The sequence below is a fragment of the Oncorhynchus mykiss genome, chromosome 32 (genome assembly GCF_013265735.2).
Source record: "Oncorhynchus mykiss isolate Arlee chromosome 32, USDA_OmykA_1.1, whole genome shotgun sequence".
Taxonomy (NCBI): domain Eukaryota; kingdom Metazoa; phylum Chordata; class Actinopteri; order Salmoniformes; family Salmonidae; genus Oncorhynchus; species Oncorhynchus mykiss.
The window spans coordinates 38,079,481-38,092,720 of record NC_050572.1 but is presented as its reverse complement, the minus strand read 5'-3'; the positions used below and the strand labels follow the sequence as shown (position 1 = coordinate 38,092,720).

The window sequence follows — 13,240 nt, the reverse complement described above, 5'->3', positions numbered from 1 at the left end:
AAAATAAAAAAAAATACATTTCCAGGGTTTTCAACGTTCTTACGTAGGTTCTGATATTCCATTGGTAATCAAATCGGTCTGTTATCATAGTACTTGCGCGGGATTGGTTTTTGAATATCCAACCGCTCAGCAGTCTTTGGCTCCGCCTTGTTGTACCTGTCGTTCTGTGAGAGGCTGTCAGGGTTTTCTATTGTCCCGCCCATTCCCTCCCATCTGATTACATTTTACAAGAGCGTGTGCGATGTAATGGTGGTTGTCACTGACGAATGTGAATTAAAAAAAGCCGGTGGACACAGTGAAGATAAGGAGACTAAACCACGTCAAAAAACCTTGGGCGCTGTACGGGAATAGCGGGAGATAGGGGAGCGTGACAGGAGGGTGCTCACTACTCTTTCAAACGCGACCGATGCCGCAAACCACGCAGAATATGGCGGAGCAGCACACAGCCACGGACGGCAAGCACAAAGCGTCTCCGAATGCCGGAGGATCGGTGCATGGTAACAGCCGACCCAACGCCGTGGGTGGAGGGGGGAAAGGAGGCCTCTCTGGCGGACTGGCACAGCCAGCGGGGTGGCAGTCCTTACTCTCGTTTACTATTCTTTTTCTGGCCTGGTTGGCAGGCTTCAGTTCTAGACTTTTTGCAGTGATCCGGTTCGAGAGCATCATCCACGAGTTCGATCCATGGTAAGTAACGTTAGCAAACTGCAGTATTAGCTAGCGAGCCAAAGCTAACGTTGGTTGCGTTAGTCAATAGGATTGCTAGCCAGAAGCGGAGTCATGTTTGCTGCTGTTCTAGATGGGTTGATGCCTAGCTTCATTGACTGTATGGTAATGTCTCGTGATCGGTGTCTCCCTGACCTCATAATGCTGTTTTTGTAGCCAACTTTCATGGCGCACAACTTCCCGGTTGTAAAAACTTTCCCTGCTTTCCCCCGGACCGTCTTTGAAAAATTATGAGCTAGCTAATAACGAACCAGCTAACGTTATATAGCTAACACGGGACAACCTGCAAATCAACAATTTGCTCAGTGTGATGAATAAGCTGACAGATTGTTAGCCAGCTGAATTAGCTAGGCAAGCCATGTCCTGAAGTCAGAACTTCCTGGACATTTCCTCGAGGAATAGGCCTAGAACTTTAACTTTCTTGTCATTCATTCACTCATTATTTTATTCACTCACTCATCAAAGTCGGGTATCCTAGTCAAAGTCGAGGTTATCGTGGCTCCAAGAGGACAGTCAGTGCCACTTCTCACTTTGGGTACAACATTGCCAACTATGTTGATCTGCGTCTCAGGTTTTTAGAGTTTTATTTATAGCCTCAAAACATCCGACGTTTGTGGTAATTATCGATACTTTAGCATATACATGCAAGTACAGCTCTTTACAAATTTATTGGCCTCCTAACATGAATATGTGGCCACTGGCCAGCTTGAATATGTGGGCACTGCCAATTTATAATACAAATCAAGTTAACGTGACACATTTTATGACAGCAGGATTAAAATCCGGAAGCCAGGGGGTGTCCCCCCTCGGTTTGTTCTTTGTATCTCTACACACAATAGCAGAATAATCCTATCTGTCCAAACGGCTGCCTGCCCTGCCATTTTTTTTTTTATCAGCATTGCAGTGTCCCATTCAAAAACCACAGCTGATGTGCTTTTATTTCATGTTGAGTATAGGCTAATAACCCACACTGTTGTTCCTGTAGTGGCACCATTAAGTATTGGTTAGTAGTGTACATGATTGCACAATGTGCAATAATGCCCCTACTGAAGTGAAACGTCTGAGTTAATGCATTACCTTAGATTAAGTGCATGTTACTCTGCCTAGGCAGTGTTAGTGTGCACTTCTCTTTTAAAGGGATTTTGGCAATGAGCCCTGTATTTACTTCCCCAGAGTCAGATGCACTTGTGGATACCATTTTTGTCTGTGTCCAGTATGAAGGAAGTTAGAGGTAGTTTCGCAAGCCAATGTAAGGACAGTGACTTGGAGTCTATGGGTATTTGCCTGTATGCTATGTTAACAAGCAAGGATAATTGGTAGACCCTGGGCTAATGTTGCACTTTTCACACAACTACCATTATTCCTCTCCCACACTAAGTACCAGACTTTGCCTAGACCTATGTGTGTGTTGTATGTATCAACTACCTTCAAGTATAGCTCCAGAGGACTTCCTCAGCAAAATTACAAGGAGACTCAATGCAGAATTGTGGTGAGCCCCGAATGACACCCTATGGGCCCTGGTCAAAAGTAGTGCACTATATCGGGAAAAGGGTGCCATTTGGGACAAGTCCAATGTAACAGGATTGCATTGTTTTGGCATATGTCTGATATGCTGCCTGACGGACTACCTTGGGTGGTCACATGGTTCCCCAGCCTCTCCATGGTAAATGGTTAGCTAGCTGTGTGGTTTACTAGGTAACCTGAGGACGGTGGGAAGATTATTAACCCATCTATCAAGCTCTTCCGGATGTCTTATTTGAAGCAGCAGCTTTTTTTGTAACCCTCTTGCTATTCTTAGAGGGTTCATTCAGAGTTTTCCTCAAATCAATTATCTTGCATGACATCAAGTTTGTGTTGAGCCTTGTTCTGTTTAAAAAATACATAAATATATATATATACACACACACACACAGTGCCTTGCGAAAGTATTCGGCCCCCTTGAACTTTGCGACCTTTTGCCACATTTCAGGCTTCAAACATAAAGATATAAAACTGTATTTTTTTGTGAAGAATCAACAACAAGTGGGACACAATCATGAAGTGGAACGACATTTATTGGATATTTCAAACTTTTTTAACAAATCAAAAACTGAAAAATTGGGCGTGCAAAATTATTCAGCCCCTTTACTTTCAGTGCAGCAAACTCTCTCCAGAAGTTCAGTGAAGATCTCTGAATGATCCAATGTTGACCTAAATGACTAATGATGATAAATACAATCCACCTGTGTGTAGTCAAGTCTCCGTATAAATGCACCTGCACTGTGATAGTCTCAGAGGTCCGTTAAAAGCGCAGATAGCATCATGAAGAACAAGGAACACACCAGGCAGGTCCGAGATACTGTTGTGAAGAAGTTTAAAGCCGGATTTGGATACAAAAAGATTTCCCAAGCTTTAAACATCCCAAGGAGCACTGTGCAAGCGATAATATTGAAATGGAAGGAGTATCAGACCACTGCAAATCTACCAAGACCTGGCCGTCCCTCTAAACTTTCAGCTCATACAAGGAGAAGACTGATCAGAGATGCAGCCAAGAGGCCCATGATCACTCTGGATGAACTGCAGAGATCTACAGCTGAGGTGGGAGACTCTGTCCATAGGACAACAATCAGTCGTATATTGCACAAATCTGGCCTTTATGGAAGAGTGGCAAGAAAGCCATTTCTTAAAGATATCCATAAAAAGTGTCGTTTAAAGTTTGCCACAAGCCACCTGGGAGACACACCAAACATGTGGAAGAAGGTGCTCTGGGTAGATGAAACCAAAATTGAACTTTTTGGCAACAATGCAAAACGTTATGTTTGGCGTAAAAGCAACACAGCTGAACACACCATCCCCACTGTCAAACATGGTGGTGGCAGCATCATGGTTTGGGCCTGCTTTTCTTCAGCAGGGACAGGGAAGATGGTTAAAATTGATGGGAAGATGGATGGAGCCAAATACAGGACCATTCTGGAAGAACCTGATGGAGTCTGCAAAAGACCTGGGACGGAGATTTGTCTTCCAACAAGACAATGATCCAAAACATAAAGCAAAATCTACAATGGAATGGTTCAAAAATAAACATATCCAGGTGTTAGAATGGCCAAGTCAAAGTCCAGACCTGAATCCAATCGAGAATCTGTGGAAAGAACTGAAAACTGCTGTTCACAAATGCTCTCCAGGTGGCGCTACAAAGTATTAACTTAAGGGGGCTGAATAATTTTGCACGCCCAATTTTTCAGTTTTTGATTTGTTAAAAAAGTTTGAAATATCCAATAAATGTCGTTCCACTTCATGATTGTGTCCCACTTGTTGTTGATTCTTCACAAAAAAATACATTTTTATATCTTTATGTTTGAAGCCTGAAATGTGGCAAAAGGTCGCAAAGTTCAAGGGGGCCGAATACTTTCGCAAGGCACTGTGTGTGTGTATATCACAAGCATTTGGATGCCACATTTTATTTATATATATATATATATATATATATATATATATATATATATATATATTAAAAAAAAAAATGTGGCATCCAAATGCTTGTGATCGATACATCACCAAGAGCATTTTACTCGACAGCGAGAACGGAATGCGGAGATTGGATTTGTCAGCAGCGTGCCAAGCTAATATTGAAATATGCAAACATTGTTTGTGATGGAACAGTGAGTGGCATGACAAGAATGTTATCTTCATCCCTGCTCTCTAAGACCAGGTTATTTCAGATATAGTATAGTCAATTTTATTTGCCTTATCTGGTCCATAGGCTACCGTTTTCAAACACCAGGCCACGTCAATCAGTGTCATGTTTCGTCTAGAAGCTCGTGTCATGTTTTTATTGATTGCAGCTGCCAAAACATCCCTTGGATCATTTAAACAATTACAGCACATCTCACTTGTCAAGATGCTGCATTGACTGACTGAGGGGATTGCAAGCGCGTCATTGAGCCTACTGAAACTCAAACCACAAGGTTGCAGTCCAAGCGATGGCCAACACACACTTTTTGGGGAAATGACACCTCTATTGCCAGGCGGCAATCCCTCTTCTGCCAGGACAGATGTGCCCAGGTTATATGGGTGAATCACTCGGGCCTTAGGCCACAGCTTTACCCTTTCATTACCCTCCAGAATGAAGATCTCATAGGTGGATTAAACTGAAGCAATGCTTTCTGAGCACTCTAGCAATCTCATGTTGGTGTATAGGCCAGCTGCAGTGAGAGCGGCAGAAGTCATCAGTGATAATTGGTATTACAAAGAGTAGCCTTTAGATCACCCTTCTATCTACCTTTTCTCTTTGAAATATGCGACAAAGGCCAACAGCGATGCTACTTTTCAGATGTCCTCTAAATCACTCCGTTGACGGTGTTTAGTGATCCCCCATTGCATCATAAGTCATAAATAAAGATGCACCCTGGTGCTCACATTTCTTATATGACACAGCCTAACGCACAACATTTTCTTTATACAAATGTATCATGCAATTTTAATGGCCTCTGAGCTGTCTAGGTAGAACCTGTTTTCAAGGTCCCCCTCGGCAGCAGACAATATGCCAAATGGAGTTGTTTCGTCAAGCTATTCGATCTCATTATTGGCTTAGTCATCAATGTGTTCCCCCCCCCCCCCATCGTACATGTATCAAAGCAAATTGCTTGAAGCAGGGAGAGTGCAACTCCCCGTGAACAGTTACTCTAATGCGTTATGTGGTGAGGATCTGATTCTGATAGATGCATCGAATAGAGGCTTGGCTGAAGAGTATCCCAAAACCTACGTTTTATTCCTTGCAGCATCTCCGCCGCAGCCATCTGTCCAACAGGTAATGAAATATGCAGTGCCCGATTTAACTGCAGTGGGTGGCAAACTTTGTACAACAAATGTTCAGAATCCCTATAATGCATTGTTTGGAGCACAGGGCAGGAGGCTTGATTTGATGCCCGGCAATGAATTTAGGCCTACCGGAGCTGTGGCTCTTGAGTTCCAGTTGAGTTTAGCCTACATCATCAAATGCAGCCAGAGGCCAGAATTGCATATACCTCAAGAAATGGGTAATTAACCAAGGAGATAGATTTTTTTTTTTTTGTGTGTGATTAAAAGCGTCATTTAAACACTGGATAGTGAGTGCTCATGTTGAAAGAATCTTTACCGCTTCAGAATCTTTAGTGTTCTTCGCATTGGATCACTCTACCCAACCTCTTGGAAGTGACTCATTGAATAAAAATCACAGATTCATCCTGATGATCATTGAATTGACATGTGAAAAGGAACCTTTTATTGGACTACACTCCTGAATTGAAGACGGGCAGCTTTGTGAGATCGCTGTGTGTTTCTGTGAAGCACATTTCCAATGCCGAAGGCGCTGTTCTGGCTTCCGTTAGACTCCAGTCCCAGGCATAACCAAATTCATATCACACACCCAATACAGAGGTAATGACCAAATACACCACTTTATTTTCCTATTGTCTTCAATCATGGCCCTTGATGCTAGGCTCATAATTAACCTCCATGTACCCATGGGCAGGGGCGTTGGGTGAGGAGAATTTGCTGACGTATGCGGTTGTGGCAGCACGCGTAGGCGCTGAGCTGGCAGGAAGGAGCTTAGAGCTCAGGGGAGCCATCGGGGAACACAAAAAGCTCTGCTGGCATATAAACATTTGTTTGTTTTTGGGTTATTCCATTCACATATACACTGCGGAATCTGGCAACTCACTACAAAGCACATGCATTCCTGTTTTTGTTGATTTCTACCTCAACTTCTGTCTCATTTAGTAAGCCTCTTGCTGTTTTTATTTTTGTTACGAATGCGACTAGTGTTAGAACGGGTTTTTTGGAGTCGTTCTTGGCTACAGACAGCAACAAGGTCCTCCCATCCATACGACCCTCATTGCAGTTCATGAGGATGGTTGACGCTATGCACAGCCGGGATGGGGGTTGTGGTTGAGTTAATTGCACGGAATTGGCAATCGCTGACGTCCTCCCCCCCCCCCCCCCCCCCCCCATTGCTATACAAATTTAAATATACATAGGCGTACCTAATGGTGTGATTCTGAAAGTGTGCTGCGGAGGCTGCCTAACGAGAGCCTCTTCCTGTCAACAGCCCAGCTGCCATGCAATTTTGCCGCGATGGAGGACAACTGTGCGCTGAAGTATTTGTTAATCTGATTGATTGCTTATCTCTAAGCACAAGTGGCCTTAAATATCAGTGTCAGCCTGGAGAAGACCAGCATCATGGGGTGAGGGAGATGAAGCTGTAGACTTTTAGAGGTCTCTGTGTGGCTGTTCGGGTTAATTTATGCGGTTGGGGGGGGGGGGGTTACTGACCTAGTGCAATGGGATAAAACGTATCGCTTGCAAAACATGTATGGGAGTATTCTGCCAAGAAATCCCCAGGCTTGTTTTTCTTTTACATCGTCTCCCTACACACACTTGCTGGACTTTTAACTGCCATTTTAAACGGCTCACAATTGCTGTGCTCCCCGGTCAGTTCTTTCTCCCGCTCTCTCTGTCTCTGTGTGTGTGTGTGTGTGTAGTCTTCCTACCCACAGGTAGGGCTGTGACGTAATTGAATAACAGTGTTACTGACGGTTATGGTTGAAGACCATAACGAAAATGTTGAATTACTTCCAAAACTATTTTAAATAGACCTACAGTCATTTTCAGATTTTTGTTGTCTTTTTTATTTTTATGTAGATCCACTTTACCTAATAGCTGGAGTGTTTGCTAATGATTAGGCTGGGTTTCTGTATAGCACTTTGTGATATCTGCTGATGTAAAAAGGGGCTTTATAAGCAATTGTTTTGCTAACTTTGTCTATTTAAATGTTCTACCTCTCTTTCCATCTGTCCTTTTTGATGCTTGAGCAGCTCATTGCTAGATGCGCGGGGTGTTGAGCGCTGTAGGCTATGGCACTTCGTCAAAAAAAAAAAAAATGTCTTCGAAGGTTGGATGTGTCTGACTTCATTAACTATTCAACAGCAGTCAACCAAGGTTCTGGCTCTGAGGCCTATGTTCTAATGTTGTGTCAAATGGACAATGGGCCAATCCTCTCCAACCTGGCATGGTATCATTTTGATATGGAATCTCTTCTGATTTTGTCTATAAATTAAGATCAGGTCCTGGCCGATATGCCGTCCTAGGTGAGATCCTCTCAGAATGATTGCTTAGTTTCGGTAGTGTGAGTGCACGCCTGGCTTGTCAATGTTACGCTTCAACTTTTGCCTCCACCTCGCTTTGGCCTTTACATCCCGGTGAAGAGAAACTGCAAGAATCTAGGGCATGAATGATGGTCAGAATCTAAGGGACCTAATCTGCTGATGTACAACAAAACGCAAGTCCCTCGTTGCCAGGCGATAGGATTTCATTCTCCCGTTGCTCCCTGAGAGGATGGTTAGTATTCTCGCAGTGCTGAATAATTAACCTTGCGGTGGATTTGACATCCACAACAGCTTTAAAAAAATAAAAAAAAGTGTCAACTGCGTTTGCGTTTTTATCCGGGATATTGCTCATCTCTCTGGGATGGACTTGATGGGCGGAGGCCTGATTGTGCTAGAAGTTCTGACAGCCATCGGTCGGTGGGGGCAGAAGGGCACCTTCACTTACTGACAAGAGTCAGCAGTTTCGCTGTGGGAGAGCGCACCTTCATGGAGCGAGGGGGAAGGAAGAAGAGAAAAAAAAAGTTGTCTACAGCCATTCAACCAGGCTGGAGGAGGTAGTGGAGGGGTCAAAGAAAATCAATTGTCCAAAAAACTAATTGGCATATGTTTTTGAATTTTTACTTTTTTTCTTCATTGGGCTGGGAATCCAGTGGGAGTTATTTTCTGAAGTTATAAGATTAATATTGAATTTCTTGGAAGGCCGATGGGGTTGCCTAGTTAGAGCAGAGCTGCTTTTAATAAGATCAAGTGTTTAATCTATCTTGGCTGAGAAGTTAAAAAAGCTGAGCGCTTAAGCGTGTTTTGTTTCAGTCTTTCATCCATTTTCATATTAGCCTACAGCTATTCTGTAACTTCTTACAAACTTGCTAGTGGAAGGCCTTAGGCTGCTGTTTTGAGTTTTAAGGTTGATCAACGGACTGTGAATGCAAGGATTATTGTGAAGGTTAGGCCATGGTTTCTCTTTGAAATACCGACGGTATGATTTTCAATACTGTTTTTGGGTTGGGGGCAAAAACCGCCACCGTAACTATAAGAAATCTAAGATGTGTCAAATGATATCCAGCTCAGGGCTATAGCTTTGCATTTGGTTTGCCAACTTGCTAGATGTCAAGCTTCTTGGTTACAGCAAAGACATTCTAGCCGAAGTACCAGTATCTTTAGCTAACATTCCACTCCTTGTCATTGCAAAGTGACTGGATTTTCTGCCATCTTGAAATATGAACATTTCTATCATTAATGAGCTTGAGGAGTTGATCCTGATTTGATAACCCTCACGGCTATCTTTCATTCACAAAGATTATGCAAATATTGCTAGGCAAGCATTTTTTTTTGTCCAGACTAAACCAGTCCGTGTCAAGTTACCAGGTTACATCTAAATATTGCAATTCCAACCACAACCTCTCTCTTTTGCTTGGCTTTTAAGCCTCAAAATGAAACTTGCCTCTCTTTGAGGCTCCACGCTGTTAATAATGTTATTTCCAACAACCAATGAGCTACTCTGCCGCAAATCCAGCTGCATATTGAACATTGAGATTGCCAAAGAGACTTGCCTTTCAGCAATGACACGGAGTGGAATGCTGGCTAAAGACTCTTGTCTGGGTACCATTCTATCCCCTCTTGGATCAAGATCCATGTTGCCTAAATTGTTTTGTGCGTCACAATTGTTTTTTGTAACAGTATTTTTATTTATTTATTGGAATTTCAGTTTTCACCCATATTGAGATGACAGAGCAAAAAGAAACAACACACACCCGCATACATGTATACAATCTTCCTCTCCCCGCCATTCTCGTCCCATCCCCGTCATTGCATCTCTCAATACATACATTTTAAATGAACATACAGACAGAAATTAAACAAGCTCAGTTCAAATAAAGAAGTTAGGTCCAACACACAAATGTGGTGATCTGTTTCAGAATTACAATATACGTTCCAAGAAAATCCTTTCAACATAATAGCTGATAAATCAGCTTCTTATCATTTAGAGAAGGTTCCCATACTTTGTAGAACCGATCTGTTTTAGAATTCAATGTACATGTCAGATATTCCAGGGACACCCATTCAAATAGTATCTTATGCCAATCTTTAATAGAGCGGACCCTCTCACTAATCCGCTGTAAGAGGATGTTTTTCCTCGCTGCAAAAGTAAGGATGATGTAAAGCCTCCTTTTACCCATAGACGTAGAATGTCTACTAGGGAGACCTGGCAGTAAAGAACCCCCCCCCCCCCCCCCCCCCCCACCCCCCCAAAGAAAATCCAGAACACTAGACCAGTATCTTTTTAAACATTTGGAACATGACTGTAAACAATGTGTTAGGGTACCTATATCAGTCTTACATTTAAAACACTGAGGTGAGGAGGAAGAGGGTCTGAAAGCAAGTCTGTGATTTGGGGTTATATGCAATCTGTGTATTTTTATTTATTTTTTATTTATTTCACCTTTATTTAACCAGGTAGGCAAGTTGAGAACAAGTTCTCATTTACAATTTCGACCTGGCTAAGATAAAGCAAAGCAGTTCGACGCATACAACAACACAGTTACACATGGCGTAAAACAGTCAATAATACAGTATAAACAAGTCTATATACGATGTGAGCAAATGAGGTGAGATAAGGGAGGTAAAGGCAAAAAAAGTCCATGGTGGCAAAGTAAATACAATATAGCAAGTAAAACACTGGAATGGTAGATTTGCAGTGGAAGAATGTGCAAAGTAGAAATACAAATAATGGGGTGCAAAGGAGCTAAATAATTAAATACAGTAGGGAAAGAGGTAGTTGTTTGGGCTAAATTATAGGTGGGCTATGTATAGGTGCAGTAATCTGTGAGCTGCTCTGACAGTTGGCGCTTAAAGCTAGTGAGGGAGATAAGTGTTTCCAGTTTCAGAGATTTTTGTAGTTCGTTCCAGTCATTGGCTGCAGAGTACTGGAAGAAGAGGCGGCCAAAGAAAGAATTGGTTTTGGGGGTGACTAGAGAGATATGATATACCTGCTGGAGCGTGTGCTACAGGTGGGAGATGCTATGGTGACCAGCGAGCTGAGATAAGGGGGGACTTTACCTAGCAGGGTCTTGTAGATGACATGGAGCCAGTGGGTTTGGCAACGAGTATGAAGCGAGGGCCAGCCAACGAGAGCGTACAGGTCGCAATGGTGGGTAGTATATGGGGCTTTGGTGACAAAACGGATTGCACTGTGATAGACTGCATCCAATTTGTTGAGCAGGATATTGGAGGCCATTTTGTAAATGACATCGCCAAAGTCGAGGATTGGTAGGATGGTCAGTTTTACAAGGGTATGTTTGGCAGCATGAGTGAAGGATGCTTTGTTGCGAAATAGGAAGCCAATTCTAGATTTAACTCTGGATTGGAGATGCCTGATATGGGTCTGGAAGGAGAGCCTACAGTCTAACCAGACACCTAAGCATTTGTAGTTGTCCACGTATTCCAAGTCAGAGCCGTCCAGAGTAGTGATGTTGGACAGGCGGGCAGGTGCAGGTAGCGATCGGTTGAAGAGCATGCATTTAGTTTTACTTGTATTTAAAAGCAATTGGATGCCACGGAAGGAGAGTTGTATGGCATTGAAGCTTGCCTGGAGGGTTGTTAACAGTGTCCAAAGAAGGGCCAGAAGTATACAGAATGGTGCCGTCTGCGTAGAGGTGGATCAGAGACTCACCAGCAGCAAGAGCGACATCATTGATGTATACAGAGAAGAGAGTCGGTCCAAGAATTGAACCCTGTGGCACCCCCATAGAGACTGCCAGAGGTCCGGACAGCAGACCCTCCGATTTGACACACTGAACTCCATCAGATAAGTAGTTGGTGAACCAGGCGAGGCAATCATTTGAGAAACCAAGGCTGTCGAGTCTGCCGATGAGGATGTGGTGATTGACAGAGTCGAAAGCCTTGGCCAGATCAATGAATACGGCTGCACAGTAATGTTTCTTATCGATGGTGGTTAAGATATCGTTTAGGACCTTGCGCGTGGCTGAGGTGCACCCATGACCAGCTCTGAAACCAGATTGCACCTCGGACAAGGTATGGTGAGATTCGAAATGGTCGGTAATCTGTTTGTTGACTTGGCTTTCGAAGACCTGGAAGAACTGGAAGACCTGGAAGAACTGGATTGCTCTGGTACGGATGCAAAAACAATATCTGTAAATCTCCAAATGTCCTCCCACATCTCTTCGTCAATAGTAACAGACAATTATTTCTCCCACACTCGTTTCACCCTCTGTGTCAACAGTAGAAAAGGACCTCAAAACAAACTTAGCTTTTTTTTTCCCCACAAAGGAAAATGTCTTTCTTTCAATGACGGACACATCAGGGCTGTCAATCAAGGTGGTCCTCTTCAAAATATGTCTTACTTGTAGAAAGCGGGAAAAAGTCCTGCTTTGGGAGTCGATATTTCTCAACCATCTGCTCAAATGACAATCTTATCATCAAATAAACCATTTAGTCTGCGTATGCCCCTATTAAGTTAAAAGCCAACATCCAGCAATCCTGGACCAAAATCGGGGTTGTTAAGAATTGGGGTAAGAGCAGAGGTTAGTTTGGACCTTCCCAAAAACGTTGAACTTACATCCATGATTTCAGTGTGTTAAGCATAATGGGGTTATTGCAGTGAAAGAAAAGATAAAGATAAAAGATCCTGTAAGGGGTATTTTGAAAGAGAAGTTTCAATGTCTAAACGAATAGAGGAGTCATTTGTGATCCAGTCAGAAATATAACAGGTGGGCACACCACTGATAAAACCTACTATTAGGCAGATTCAAGCCCCCCCACCCCCAGAGCCTGGCAGCTGCAAAACTGCCATCTTAAGTCTTGGCTTGCATTTACTCCACATGAGGAAACTTAGCCAGCCAATGACATATTTTGCTACCTTATTGAAGAGTCAGACTGGGATCATTTGGATTGGGTGAAGTAGTCTAGGTAAAATGTTCATTTTCAAGAGGGATATTCTACCCAACCAAGAAATCAGCATAGTTCCTGTGCTCCATATCCTGTGTTATTGTATCAAACAAGGGAACAAAATTGGCTTTGTACATTTGCTGGAATTTAGGAGTTACAAATATACCCAGATACATGAAACCCGAGGGAGACCATTTTAAAAGGAAAGGGGGGGTAGAGGTAATGGGTACAGAATGAAGGCTACCAAGTGGCACAGCCTCTGATTTTAGTTAAGTTAATCTTGTAGCCTGAGAATTCACTAAATCATTTAATATTAACAAGAGATGTAATTGAAGTCTCGGGTCTAGAGATGAATATCAGAGTATCCTCAGTGGACAAGCTTATTTTTTGACGAACGTCACCAATGAGCAGGCCCTGTATAGCAGGCATTACGCCGATGGCCTCAGCCAGTGTTTCCATAGCGAGTGCAAATAGGAGAGGGGACAAAAGGC

General features: G+C 43.0%; 1 protein-coding gene across 1 annotated transcript in view; it reads left to right on the top strand.

Moving 5' to 3' along the window:
- Positions 1-204: 204 nt before the first annotated feature.
- LOC110488472 (dolichyl-diphosphooligosaccharide--protein glycosyltransferase subunit STT3B) overlaps positions 205-13,240 on the top strand; it is a 95,267-nt gene continuing 82,231 nt past the window's right edge. Inside the window, exon 1 of the mRNA XM_036970671.1 lies at positions 205-684. Within this exon, the coding sequence (XP_036826566.1) occupies positions 407-684 (278 nt within the window). The 5' untranslated portion in view covers positions 205-406. The remainder of the gene's footprint in view (positions 685-13,240) is intronic.